The sequence below is a fragment of the Metopolophium dirhodum genome, chromosome 1 (genome assembly GCF_019925205.1).
Source record: "Metopolophium dirhodum isolate CAU chromosome 1, ASM1992520v1, whole genome shotgun sequence".
Lineage (NCBI taxonomy): Eukaryota > Metazoa > Arthropoda > Insecta > Hemiptera > Aphididae > Metopolophium > Metopolophium dirhodum.
In genome coordinates this window covers 124,629,836-124,644,352 of record NC_083560.1, presented here as the reverse complement: position 1 = coordinate 124,644,352, position 14,517 = coordinate 124,629,836, and the positions used below count along the sequence as shown (strand labels likewise).

Sequence of the window (14,517 nt, the reverse complement as noted above, 5' to 3'; positions counted from 1 at the left end):
ATAGGTGAATAATCGAAACAATAGTTGGTCCCCTTGACCGTGTTAGTTGTAAGTGAGTACCGATTTTGGAGACACATTCGAATTATAAATGTCGCACTTATTCATTAGAAGGTGATAAGAATTTCTGATATGGCCTGGCTCTTTGGCGGTCTCGTTTCGAAGGTGGGAACGTTTGAAAGTCAAGATTCAGTGTCTAGAAATCTCCCATGGCCCATGAAAACCGGCAATTCAATGATGATACTATCCCCAGCGTATGTCCGATGCTTTTTTCATACGTGTAAGAAAATGTTAATTCGAAAATCTGCATGTTAGAGTGACCAGCAAATCAGTCATTACCCATCTAAGACAAAACAATAATAAGCAATCCACCTGCGGCGGATAGAGTGGTATGTGCCGTCGCATGTCCGGTGCTCTTTCTTATGTAAAAAGTGTAAAGTCAAAACCCGAGTTGGATTGTCTAGCAAGTCAGTCATCTCAAGTCAAAATCGATTAACATCCAATTAGCCACCTAGGTAGGCAATCCGAATTCGTCGGATCGCGGACAATGTGCTACAGCATATCAAGTAGGCAATCCACCTGCGGTGGATTGCAGACCCGACGTTGGGCGCCTATAAGTGAAAACCCTATTACACAACTTATGAAATAATTTACGAAAAATACAAACTATAACTATACAATTAAATACAAACAATTATAATATATTGTACCTATTGATTATAATTCATAAAAAAAATAATATATACATATTACATAATACTATATTAACCAATACAATACATATAAACATGTACCTGTAATGTATATATAATTATATCAAAAAAAAAAAATGTAAAAACCTGCATATTTAAGTGTTAAGCAAGTCAGTCAGTACCGTCTAAGACGAAATCAAAATGAGCAATCCGTCTACTGCGGATAGAATGGTAGGTATGTGCCGTCACATGTCCGGTGCTTTTTCTTATGTAAAAAGTGTAAAGTCGAAACCGTGTTGGAGTGTCTAGAAAGTCAGTCATATCAAGTCAAAATCTATTAACTTTAAAGTTCGTCAGCTAGGTTGGCTATCCGACTTAGTCGACTTAGTCGGATAGCGAACAATGTGCTGCAGAAAATAAGTCTAGTATGTCTAGCTGCTATAAGTGAATAGAAAAAATAGTATTTTCCAAAAACCCAATCACACAACATTCGAAATAACTTACGAAAAATAAGTATGGTTATTAGTATAATTAGTATGATATAATAACAATGACAATTTAAAGAAAATAATATGTGTTGAATTCCTAATAATTTAAATAACATATAGGTACATAATATATAATATACAGTCATATAATGTAAAATTAACATGTATATTATTATATTATTTATGAAATATAACGTGAAAAAAAATGCAAAAAAGTCAATTTACGGGCGGCCGTGCATTAGAATACACGGTACAGTCGCGGTTGCCGCCCGAACAGAGCTACGACGGTTTCGAACCCGGACCTACCTATCATCCTATGTTTGGGGGGAACCTACGCCTAACCTATCGAGCTACAGTTTGTGATACACATCACGGTCAAAACTTCAACAATTAAGCTGTGTGTTTACGGAGCGACGTAAACCAATATATTCGATATACATCGATGTAATCGTATATAATTATATGTATCATAATTCTACACACTGTTTAAACTTTAATTGTATTTTATTCACATATCTGACCGTTATTATGTATGCTTGAATAATACATTTAATTGTATACCAGCTACGTTATTAAGGACCGAATAATACGTCTACAATCACATAATGCAATATTTATTGAATCAAAAACAAAACAAAAAAAACAGTATATATTTATTGTGCACTTGTGCGTTGGAACGAAGACCGACTGACATTTCGTGAACGCGAATTTTTAAGTGTACAAACCGCATATTCACGGGGTTCAAAAGAAATAAACTTAACAAATAGAGCACAAACGGCAATTGAAAAGACGAAACGAAAAGCGATAATAACGACCTACGCTGGCGTCGATTGCGATGGCTATGGACCGATATCGCGTACAAACCACGCGGCTTTTAAAAGAAACGAACTATATGTGAAAATGTCTAAAAGTCGAAAAACATCGTAAAAAGCGTAACATTTTTCGAAAACGTTTAAAAACCGACCGCCGCCGCCGCTGCGAAGGTACGCGATTGGCCGCGCTATAGGGAATCGACGGGATCGGTCCGGCGGACTGGGGAAACGGAGCGGTGTTTAATTTTTTCCACCATGAGATCCTCCATGAATTCCCTATAGATCAGCTGTTTTTCTTGCGATATTATAGTATTAGATGTAGACTGTAATAACGTAGAAATAAGATAAAATATAAATAAATATAAATACGACTCCTGTTATATTAAAATAGTACAAGTTAGAATAGTATAATTACGCTATTACCTTCCTCCAGGTGTTCGGAGGGCTCTCGAGATCGTGTATTCGAGAATTAGATCAAATGCACCGTACAATATGATTTTATGGAAAAAAGCACATAGAATGTATTGAACTGCAATCAACATAAAATATTATATCGAATGCCTTACCTGATTCGCAGTTGTTCGTAGACAATATTGTAGGAGTTTTAGGTTTTAGATAAAATAAAGTACTACTTCAAATACACAAATTGAATAAATTAACGAACGCACTGATTATTGCTTGCATAAGAAGTCCAGTTGTCGCTCGTTGAAATCGGTTTCTTTGGTACTTGAGAGGTTGTTACTCTGGTGGTTGGTGCTCATGCACTGATTTAAGGGACGGACGCGAGGATGCTAACCAGAGAGTGGTGGGTGGCTTTGTAACTAAATTATCGTGGGCCTGGGAACTAGATTATTCTTTGGCGTCAACATAAAATAAGGTCACACACATCCTACGTAATATTGTTATGAGTGCGTGTCGATATCTTAGTTGTCGTTGTCAATGGTTTTATTTGATGCGACCGATTTCTACAAGCGACAGTCTGGCCGTTGTTTATTATTCTGTAAATTTTTAGTTTATTATAATGGGTGTGTGAGCATATCATTACAAGACATATGCCGCAGGCTCTGTAATTTGTAAAATTTCGGACTGCACATTTCATTTTATTCTCGCAACCGTCTTAGAAAAAGGAATGTATTATAGACTTGTATTAAATTAAATTGTATTATATTTTATATGTGATTTAAGTAAGTAATTAACATTTTTTATGTAACTTTAATGTATTTTTCAATACAATTTTAACATATTTATATTTCAATGTTGATAATTTTCATTAATTTTTATCGGGACTTTTTTTCCCGCGATTCGTCCAATGTCGCGTGCGTGAGTTCGGCCAGGTCAATCAAAATATCGTATAGTCTACAACACTGCCGCCGACGCCGCCACCAAGGTTATCCAGCATTCCAGTGCCCACCACCCCCGTACCTAATACAAACCTTAACACCTATACGTAAATAGTTTGTTTTTCCTGAATTTTTATCAAAAAAAAAAAAGTTAATCGGGGGTGTACACTGTACCTATTTAATGCGCAGCGAGGGTTCAAGGCGATGTAAAGTCGATTTTGAAGTAGTGGGCATTAAAAAATAAAAACGCAGTTTGAAAAAACACCTTAAAAACCAACTCTGAATCCGCATAGTAATATTATTATTTATAACTATATTTATATCACTTGGAATTTTGGATGCTACAGTACGGATGCATATTTATTGATTGTAGGTACTTTTCTTATTATTATTATTGAATATTATTGAATATTATTGAATATTATTGAATATTATTGACAGTATGAAGAATGTATTAACTTTACAAAGATTGTTAAAAAAATAAACCGTTTGTTAATAGTTTTAGACATCTTGATACAAGTCCAATTTATTATTCTCATATCTAATTGACACTTGTGCCAAGCGCATGCGCATTGGGTAATGTGCATACCTGTTTGGCCGAATTCAGATACGGTCCGTAAATACGCCGTACGGTATATTACTAACCACTGTGTGACGGGGAGTATAAGACCATTCCCTCGGGGGTTTTTACACCTTTAGCCATATGTCGCGAGGGCGGCTGCTTCACGCCTTTTTACGACGCGGTCACATCCTTCCGACGGGTTTCGTCAGGGCGCCCAGGCGCCAGGCTGGCGGTCCCCCGCCGGCTGCTCTCGTTCGAGATAGATCGGTGGGTTTCGTATAACCGCGTTAGCGAGCGCTGGATTCGACCCAGACAAATAGCTCCCCTTCTACTAAGGCGCTACTCTCACAGCCATATTATTGAATATTATTGACAGTATGAAGAATGTATTAACTTTACAAAGATTGTTAAAAAAATAAACCGTTTGTTAATAGTTTTTAGACATCTTGATACAAGTCCAATTTATTATTCTCATATCTAATTGACACTTGTGCCAAGCGCATGCGCATTGGGTAATGTGCATACCTGTTTGGCCGAATTCAGATACGGTCCGTAAATACGCCGTACGGTATATTACTAACCACTGTGTGACGGGGAGTATAAGACCATTCCCTCGGGGGTTTTTACACCTTTAGCCATATGTCGCGAGGGCGGCTGCTTCACGCCTTTTTACGACGCGGTCACATCCTTCCGACGGGTTTCGTCAGGGCGCCCAGGCGCCAGGCTGGCGGTCCCCCGCCGGCTGCTCTCGTTCGAGATAGATCGGTGGGTTTCGTATAACCGCGTTAGCGAGCGCTGGATTCGACCCAGACAAATAGCTCCCCTTCTACTAAGGCGCTACTCTCACAGCCCCGTACGGTATAGTACGATGGTCGTCCCATACATACGTATAGCCGTGTAGGTGTGATTCCCAGCACAAATGACCCACACAGCATTGTGTTTCTCGATAACAAAAACATTCTTCTGGGGTGTACGCTATATATGTATAGAATGGCAGGTAACGCTACAGCCGTTAGGACCGGTGACGATCAAAATATGTGTAGGGGGTGGGAAAGACGGACCGGGGGTGATGTAGATATTTTAGCGGTCAAGAACGCGTATAGAGTGAAGACCACCACCAACGCGTCGTAGTTTTTCGTCTGATTGTCAGAGCGTCTGTCTTTTACCGCTTACGCGTCACTCTATTCGTACTACGCATATTGGATTACATTTTTACAAGGTAAGTACACATAACGCTTACTTAATTTACGATTAGCATTATAGTACTCCTCTATAGATTGTTCTTACGACTAAATAGGTACGATTTTATATTATATTCCATCGTTATATTATGAAATTCGGAAAATAATCGATCAAACCATAAATTATAAATAACAAGTTTTAATTAGAACTTTAGACGACTTTGGTCTTTTACTATCATGTCATGTCTCATGTGGTTTATATCATGGATCAGGCATTCGCCATTTAGGCCTATCCAAAACATAACATAACATAAACACATACTAACACACGCTCATACATACACCCACACACACACACACAATCAGTGATATTATCTGATTTCGGGGGGGGGGGGGGGGGGATGGTAAAAGTGGCGTAGTGCCGTAGTTACTCATTAAAGTACCCAGTCACCCAGAGGTAAAATATTTTTTCGCCCCTCCCACTGTGCAATATTTTCTTACAGAAACAAGTTTCAAATCAATAATATGTAACATTGCATTTGTACCGCTAGTGTCCATATTTTATATACAAAACACAGTAGAAATTGCAATGTATTCGCATTCAATAGCATAGCATAATATTGACATCTCTGTGATTTATTTTATTAATAATATGCTATAATAATAGTCCGATCATTAATTTTCTTTGGAATACTATAAAAGTATTTAAAATACTTAAAAAAATTTGTATATATTAATACAATAATACTTGCGTTTTGGAAATTATAGTTAATGTTAAAATATATTGTGTATGCTTATTATGTCACTGATTATTTATAATTGAATAAATATTGTAATTAATTTACAATCCAAGATACTAGATTAGTTTTTAGTTTTTACCAATATATATCAGCTTTTATTAAGAGAGACAAGAGCAAATTTAAAAACAACACTAAGTTAGGAATGTAAAAAGTATTTATTTAAATAAAACATTACTCATTACAATAATGACACATTACATAACATGTTTGTTACATTTTAACATTAATATGTTCTCAAAGTTTTTATCACTCATTTCCCCCCCTTTTTTTCAGTCAACACAGCACTGCCAATACTAAAGACACGTTCTACAAAAGCACTGCTTGGCAGTGGTATATTGAACTTTTCAAATTGTTGGTGTTTCAATCAAGGAATCTAAATTTTTGATTGGATTTTTGGTTAAAAATTGGATAATTCCTGTTCTAAAGGGAGAGTTAATTTTAATTTGGTTTTTGACCAAATGAAAAAATTATTTGTATCATCACTCTCTGATAATTCAGATTCTATAATATTTTATTGTTCAAACATTTCCAAACACGATTGTTTAAAAAATAATAAAGTTCCATCTTTTGTGTCATCATTATTAAGACAGGCAGTTTTAAAATAAGGATGAGAAAGTGCAGCGGATAATAAAAATGGATCAATCAAAAATCGTTCGATACGTTTATCGACGCTATAATTAAGCAAAATAACTAAAAAAATCACAAAATATTAATTTCTTTTTAGAAATATGGTCATATTTTTGTATAAGTGATGAGATGGATGGCAATAAAAAACCAAAATACATATGCTTTTCCCCTTGCAATATGTCTAGACACACGCATAGTGGTTCCATTACCAATAAATACTTATCCAAAAAATCTATGTCAGTTTTTGAAAAACAATTAACTGTAAGACCGTCACATACTTTATAAAATTTAGAAGGACTTAATTTAAAATGAGTAAGTAAAATAAGGAATTTAGTAGAATCTAACCAAGAATTCCAACGAGTTTATTTGGTGTTTTTAAATAATCCAATTGACTGGAACGGTTCTGCTTGTTCCGAATAGCTTGACATTTTGAAAACGTTAGTCTACTTTGTTTTTTATAGTCTGCCAGTGAAAATCTGTATGACTACCCTGCATTCTTTTAATGGCCAACAAACATGATCCTCTCTCATGAGTTTTTGGATCAATCCAATGGCATGTCATACCTAAATATGACCTACAAAAATAACTTTTAATACATACATTTATAATAAATACTTATTTATTTTAATGGCATACCTTTTAAAAATAGACTAACAATTTGCTGTTGTAGTTAAGTATTCAGCTTTGGAAAATCTCTCTTTTATAGTCTGTATGAGTCTGTTATGTTGACTTGTTATATTTTTCATTAGAGTTTTTCTTGATAACACATGACAACCATTGTATCCAGATGTAACTATTTTTTTAAAAATCGTCATGCTCTACTAAACTAAAAGGTAATGCAGCATTGACAACTAGATTTTGTATCAACAAGTTCAACTCATCTAAAATAAAAAAATTTAAATAATTAAAACTCATCTTTACAGCAGTTGTAACAATATTTTAGCCAACTTTAGCTAAATCTAGCCAGCTACAGCCAATATTAAGACATAGGTAATGTAGTAAGCAAGTTACTACTTAACAATAAAACAGATTCCACAGGTATATAATTATACTATACTGTAATTTAGCTATACTGTAATTCGGTATAAATCGGATATTAGAAACGGAAATAGGATTTCCTACTGTTTAGCATAAGGCAACATGGAACATAAATCTGTAATAGCTATACTGTAATTCGGCATAAATCGGATATTAGAAACGGAAATAGGATTTCCTACTGTTTAGCATAAGAAGACAGGCTCACTGAATAATATAATTACTCGGGAAGCCCTGTATACGACAATGTTCAAATATAAAAATATAAAATAGTAGAATGATTATTTTTATTACAACGCTGTACGCGACGATATTCAATATAAAAATATAAAAGAGTAGAATGATTATTTCAATTGAATACGCAGAATTATACTGGGAAGTCATAAGATGCGTGGGCTGGAACGATGGTCACACAAATCACATCCGTGAGCCGAGATACAGTATCTATAGGCAAGGGGTACGGGGAACTTCATATAAAAGGGAGCCCGAATCGGCCTGTTTTCAGACGTGTACTACCACCCATTAGTGCAAGCACATTCACGCCACTTTGTACAACATTATTTTGGACTTAGAAAATTATCGAACAATATAATAAAATTCACGATAAACAACATCTGTCTTTTATTTATTCATCAACCACGACTTCAACATCAAATAAAGTGTCTGCGACCTGCATCTATAATAACTTGGCAGCCACTTTTCTACTATTAGTACTACGATAGTAGGTACCAAGCACCAAGTATATTACAGTAAATAAAGGTAAAATATAATACTAAAATCTGCCTTACTTTGAGATATCGAAGTACATTTTCTAGAAAAATCAAATATAGTAGGAACTTTAGATGGGTTTTGTTTTGCTAAATTTGAGCACTCGTTAGTATCTTCTTCAACACAATCACTAATTGTTCTTTTAGTTTTGGTTTTTGTCACATCATCTGTTGACATTTTTATGTTGCATCTAAAATAAAAAAGGTCTGGCATCATGATTTGCGCTAATATGTAAATAGCTATAATAGGTATAACCATTGACCATAAAGGTAATATTATGATGATTTTTTTACTAATTTATGAAATGATTTGTTTTATTTTATGTGAATAGTGAATACAATAAATTATAGTAATTGGGTGGTATTTTCAATACTTTATTTTGGTAATATTTGAGTAATTACTTAAATACTTTTAAAAAGTATTTTTTTATAACACTGGGTATATGTAATATTCTGCATAGGTACAATATATACATTATACAAATATTTGTATGCGTCTATGTACAACAACAATATTATCGTTATGACTTTAAGAGTTATGGTGTTATCCCATATTATGTAATTTGTACATCTGAAACCACATAGGTATGTTTTTCATACCAAAACTTAAGCTATATAGTTTAAACAACCAGCTCAATGACAGTACTAAAAGCTAATAACCACTCTTAAATATATTCATCCGAGACCCTAATGAAGGTGATTAATATTTTTCACTTTTTCAGGACATATAATTCAGTATGGAACCGTCAACAACAACTGCTATTGATTCTGGAATCAACTCTGGGATGAACTCTGGGTGAGTAAAACTAAATTATTAATGTAACATAACAAAATGTTATTTAAACCTATGTTTTGAAAGAATTTTATTTTCTAAAACTAGGTGTTTTTATCATTAATGAATCATATAATTTTTATATTGCATCTAATTTGAATTTCAGTAGTTACCTATGTAATAACTAATAACTAATAACATTGATTATAAATACTAGCATTTAAAATCAATAGTTATAATAATGAATTAATGTTTTTGAAATTTACTTTCGGTATCCTTATACGTCGATTCTACACTCTTTACTTACTAGATCTATAAAACAAAAATCAGACCAAAATAAAGATAATTTAGAAAGGTGAGAATAATTATATTATAATATACCTTATATGTATCATAGTGTAATTGAATTGTAATGACTAATGATACTATTTTTGTCTTGATACCATATTTTAACAATGTGTTTTTTTACCTATAAACAGATGGATATTTTTTAATAATTAATAAATAATAATATTACAACGTACATTCCTATAGTATTCTACCCCCCCCCCCCCACCCAAAAAAAGGTACAATTCGTAATGATTCATAAGTTTTTTTTTCCATATTGATAGTAAGTTAATGTTTTTGCAATTTATTTTAGGGATCCTTATACGACGATTCTACTTACTAGATCCATAAAACAAGAAGCAGACCAAAATAAAGATAGTTTAGAAAGGTAAGAATTATATTATAATATAATAAGTATCATAGTGTAATTGAAATGATGTAATGACTAATGATACTATTTTTGCCTTGATACCATATTTTAACTATGTGTTTTTTTACTTATAAAGAGATTGATATTTTTTAACAATTAATAAATAATAATATTGTAACATACATTCATATAGTGTTCTATTTATCTTTTTATCCCAAAAGTACCTAACATAATAATTTACAAGTTTTAATTTTCTGCCTAGTTATGTAAAAATATTAGTTATTTAGTTATTTATTTTTTGTAAAAGCCTCAGCTTTCACATAAAAAATATTGTAATTATGTATCTAATGAAATCTATAAAACCCTTTAAACCCTATGGAAATAGTTGTTTACAAACATTTTCAAGTTCAAAATATGGAGGAATGTTTTTAATTTGTTAATTTATATTAATATAGAACACTGTAGTGTGAAGTTAAGTTAAGAGGATGTGCCACCCGCATGTGTTGGTTCCGTCTTACAGATATTTTTAATAGATCATATTTGTAATAGAATCACTAAAATTCCACTACACATAAGAAAGAATTTTATCTGTGACGAAGCATTTTACATTTTTTTAGTAACATTAACCAATCAATATTTAAATAACTAAATAAAAAAAAACCTAAAAATCTCAAACTGATAACTTTAATTGTATTTATGCTATCAAAAAAATAAAAACGCTACATCACTGACAATGGTCTTCCCTATGGGTTGTGGAATTTTGGTAATTCTACTATAAATACAGAGGGAGTAAAGTTGTTAAGTGCAAAATCATTTTTGGCTATGTTATAGTAGAAAAACGCTTTTGAAAACTGGATTAAGTATACTACCTATTTCATTTATCAAGTTGTTGGTAAAAATATTATTAATTTATTTTTGTTTTACTTTTTTTTGTATAACTTATTTTTATATAACGACCAGTTTCGTTATGTCTAACTATAAGATTTTGAATTAGATATTATATATTTTATTTTATATTATTATATAAAAACGATTAGATTTGATTCACGATATATTTAATTTTTATTTCCTTGTATGTTTATTAATAATTGCTCTTATGATTCTCTAGTTCAATTTAAATGAACAAGTGTTATCGAGTTTAGACATTCTGACTGTGTGTGTTTTAATGTTTTAGATAATTTCTGTTACATGACAATCAATAGTATCTCGGGCTTTATAAGCTTTGTTCATATTGTATATGTTAATATAAACACAACTCTAAATGGCAAATGGCTAAATGGCAAAGGTAATTAGTAAACGGAACTAAATGAACTAAATGTTAAATAAAGGATTAAAATGTGTTTAAATATAAAGTATAATTTATAAAGGTAGAAATAATTTTTGAACATACAACACTTTGCTTAAATAAACTTATTATAACAATAAATATTTCATGTAAATGAATGTAGTATCTATTTAATAAATAGTTCAAAAAGATGTTTAGTCCACATGTGTGTTTTGCGAATAAAATAAAATAAATCTAATTTTTATTTTTTTTTTGTATTGTACTTTATTTAATTTAGAAAATAATATTAGATTTTTTTTTTTTTGTAGAACTGTTAGTGAGCCTGAAGAAATCTTCACCACATCTGACAAGGAAATAAAAATAGAAAAAGATTATGTCGATGCATATCAATTTGCTTCATCGGTTACTACTGACAGCCATACTTCCGAATTAATTAAAAGTGTTTGTGAGCCTGAAGATATCTTCAACACATCTGATAAGGAAATAAAAATAGAAAAAGATTATGTTGATGCATATCAATTTGCTTCATCGGTTACTACTGACAGCCATACTTCCGAATTAATTAAAAGTGTTGGTGAGCCTGAAGATATCTTCAACACATCTGATAAGGAAATAAAAATAGAAAAAGATTATGTTGATGCATATCAATTAGATTCATCGGTTACTACTGACAACCATCCATCCAAATCAATTAGAACTGTAGATTCGGAAAATAGATCAAATTTCAATGTGAAAAGTCACGTCTCAGTGTGCCATAATGGAAAAAATAAATGTTATGAATGTGATATTTGTAAAAAAGAGTATAAAGCATTATCAGATTTGGAAAAACATAAAATTATACATAGTGAAGAAAGGAAATATAAATGCGATGTCTGTGATCAAATGTTTAAAAAATTATATCATTTAAAGAACCATAAAGTTATTCATAGCGAAGAAAGGGCATATAAATGTGATGTCTGTAATGAAACGTTTAAACTATCATTCAATTTAAAGAACCATAAAGTTATACATAGTAAAGAAAGGCCATATGTATGTTCTATATGTAATAAATCATTTAAACGTTCAAAAAATTTAAAAACACATGTTATGATACATGCCAGAGTTATTCCATATAGATGTAATGTATGTAATAAAACGTTTAGAAATGCCTCAAGTTTCTCAAGACATAGAGTTGTAAATTGTGAAAAAAAGTTATATAAATGTGATGCATGTGATAAAACGTTTAGATATGCCTCAAGTTTCTCAAGACATATAGTTGTAAATTGTGAAAAAAAGTTATATAAATGTGATGCATGTGATAAAACATTTAGATATGCCTCAAGTTTCTCAAAACATAAAGTTTTACATAGTGAAGAAAGGCAATATAAATGTGATGCATGTGATAAAACGTTTAAACGTCCAGCATATTTAAAACAACATCAAAATAGCATGTTCCATATCAAAAAAAGGACATAATATTAAATCTGGGCTCAAACGTATTCAGAAATAACATTCATAAAAACACATACATATAGCTATTTTCAATGGATGTGTTAACATTAATAAATTATATACATGCATACATCAATACATCAAAATATTATGTTGTTTAACAAAGATTTATTTTTATCATAGAACAGTATCTAATTTCCTGGGATTTTGTCTCAACTTCTCAATTACCTCTTCAGAAGTTAAATACATAACACGGTATACCGACAACAATACAACATGGTCAATCCATTTAATCTGTCATGGGTAAATAATTATTATTCAGTATAAGTAGTTTCAGTATTTGTAGGTACATAAATACAGATTAAAAATATTATTTACAGGGCAGTGTACACAGTCACATCCTCCTTAAATTTAACAAGTTTAGGCCCCCCCCCCCTACAAATTCATGTTCAAATTATTTTTAAGTATCAAAAACATGCTGTTACTTCTAGTTTATGCACATTAAATTGATCTATTGTGATAAGTGAAAACTATTCGATAATATAATTTATTATGATTTTGATTTAAATTATTTTTAAGTATCAAAAACATGCTGTTACTTCTAGTTTATGCACATTAAATTGATCTATTGTGATAAGTGAAAACTATTCGATAATATAATTTATTATGATTTTGATTATTAAATAACTTATACATAGATATTATATTATATTACATTTTATATTTATAGAAAACGAAATCTTAAAGTTAAATATTGGGTCTATTCGTGGTAGAAAATAGGTAGGTATCATGGACAAAAATAGATTGCTGTCGACTCAGCCTTATGCATCAGATAGAGGTACCTATTGTTTAGCGATTAGTCGATTATGTACTGACGTGTTGTCAATATAGAAATATTCAAATTTAATGTTACTTGCAATAAGGTATACATTTGCTTATTTGCATGACACTTGAACGATGACTGTTTTAATACATTACAATGAAACATATTAATCACTATTTTACTTGCCCAAAATGCCAACAAAAAAAATTGTAATACTCAATCTGATGCTACTGACACTGACAATATCAGTTCTTCCCCGTATGATTAAAATTAACTTAAAATTACTTAAAAATTATTTTTGATTAGTTAAATACTATAAAAATTATTTTTTTAACCAACCAAAGAAAAATTTTAAATTATTAAGATCCTTGTTATGGGATTCTGCCTAAAGGGCTGTGGGAGTATGAAGATAGAAGCCTTCTAAAGGCTCTACAAGTTTCTCATAGAAAACAAATTATGGAAAATGAAAAAAGGGCTTAAAATTGTTGGCCCCCCAATAGAAATGTTCTGGTTACATATCTGAGTGTACAGCCAATACTAAGAAACATTTAGATGAATTAACTTTTTAGAACATTTTTTTTAATAATAGGTTATTACCGCATACTATTTGATATTTATTATATTCATTATTTCATTTTTGTATATTAGGGCTTAAATATTTATTATGTGAGTTTGATTCAAGGAATTATCAAATACATTCGTCGGCTTTTATTTTATTTTTAAAATTTCCCTTAATTTTAACTGACTCCTATATTATAAAAAATATTAAAAATTAATAAGCATATAATTTAAACTTATAAGATCATCAATTTACAAATCAAATAGTCAATTGGATGGAAATCTTTATATTCCCGTTTCTTGTTTGCCACATAAAATTATGCATTCTACAATGTTGGTTAAATGCTTTTCCTATTAGCAATGATCTGTTTTGACCTGTAAAATAAATTATAATGATACCTACATATAATTTAATGTTATTAGTACTGGAATATATTTTACCTGTCATCATCTAAAGCATCAACAATTGATTTAGGTATATACTATTTTACAAAAAATTTAATATTATAATTATGTATAAATACATTATAGTATTATGAATTACGATTGTAATAGATATTAAAATTAAAATAATTAATACAATTACTTTTTTGGATTAAGTATTTAACTAAACAATAAAAAACCTTTATAATATTATAATCTAAAACAAA

General features: G+C 31.0%; 1 protein-coding gene across 1 annotated transcript; it reads left to right on the top strand.

The window, feature by feature from the left end:
* Positions 1–9,038: 9,038 nt before the first annotated feature.
* On the top strand, positions 9,039–12,510 carry LOC132953625 (zinc finger protein 493-like). The gene is made up of 3 exons (XM_061026001.1): positions 9,039–9,097; positions 9,714–9,788; positions 11,364–12,510. The coding sequence occupies exons 1-3, from the start codon at positions 9,039–9,041 to the stop codon at positions 12,508–12,510; spliced, it is 1,281 nt and encodes a 426-aa protein (XP_060881984.1).
* The last annotated feature ends 2,007 nt before the right edge of the window (positions 12,511–14,517 follow it).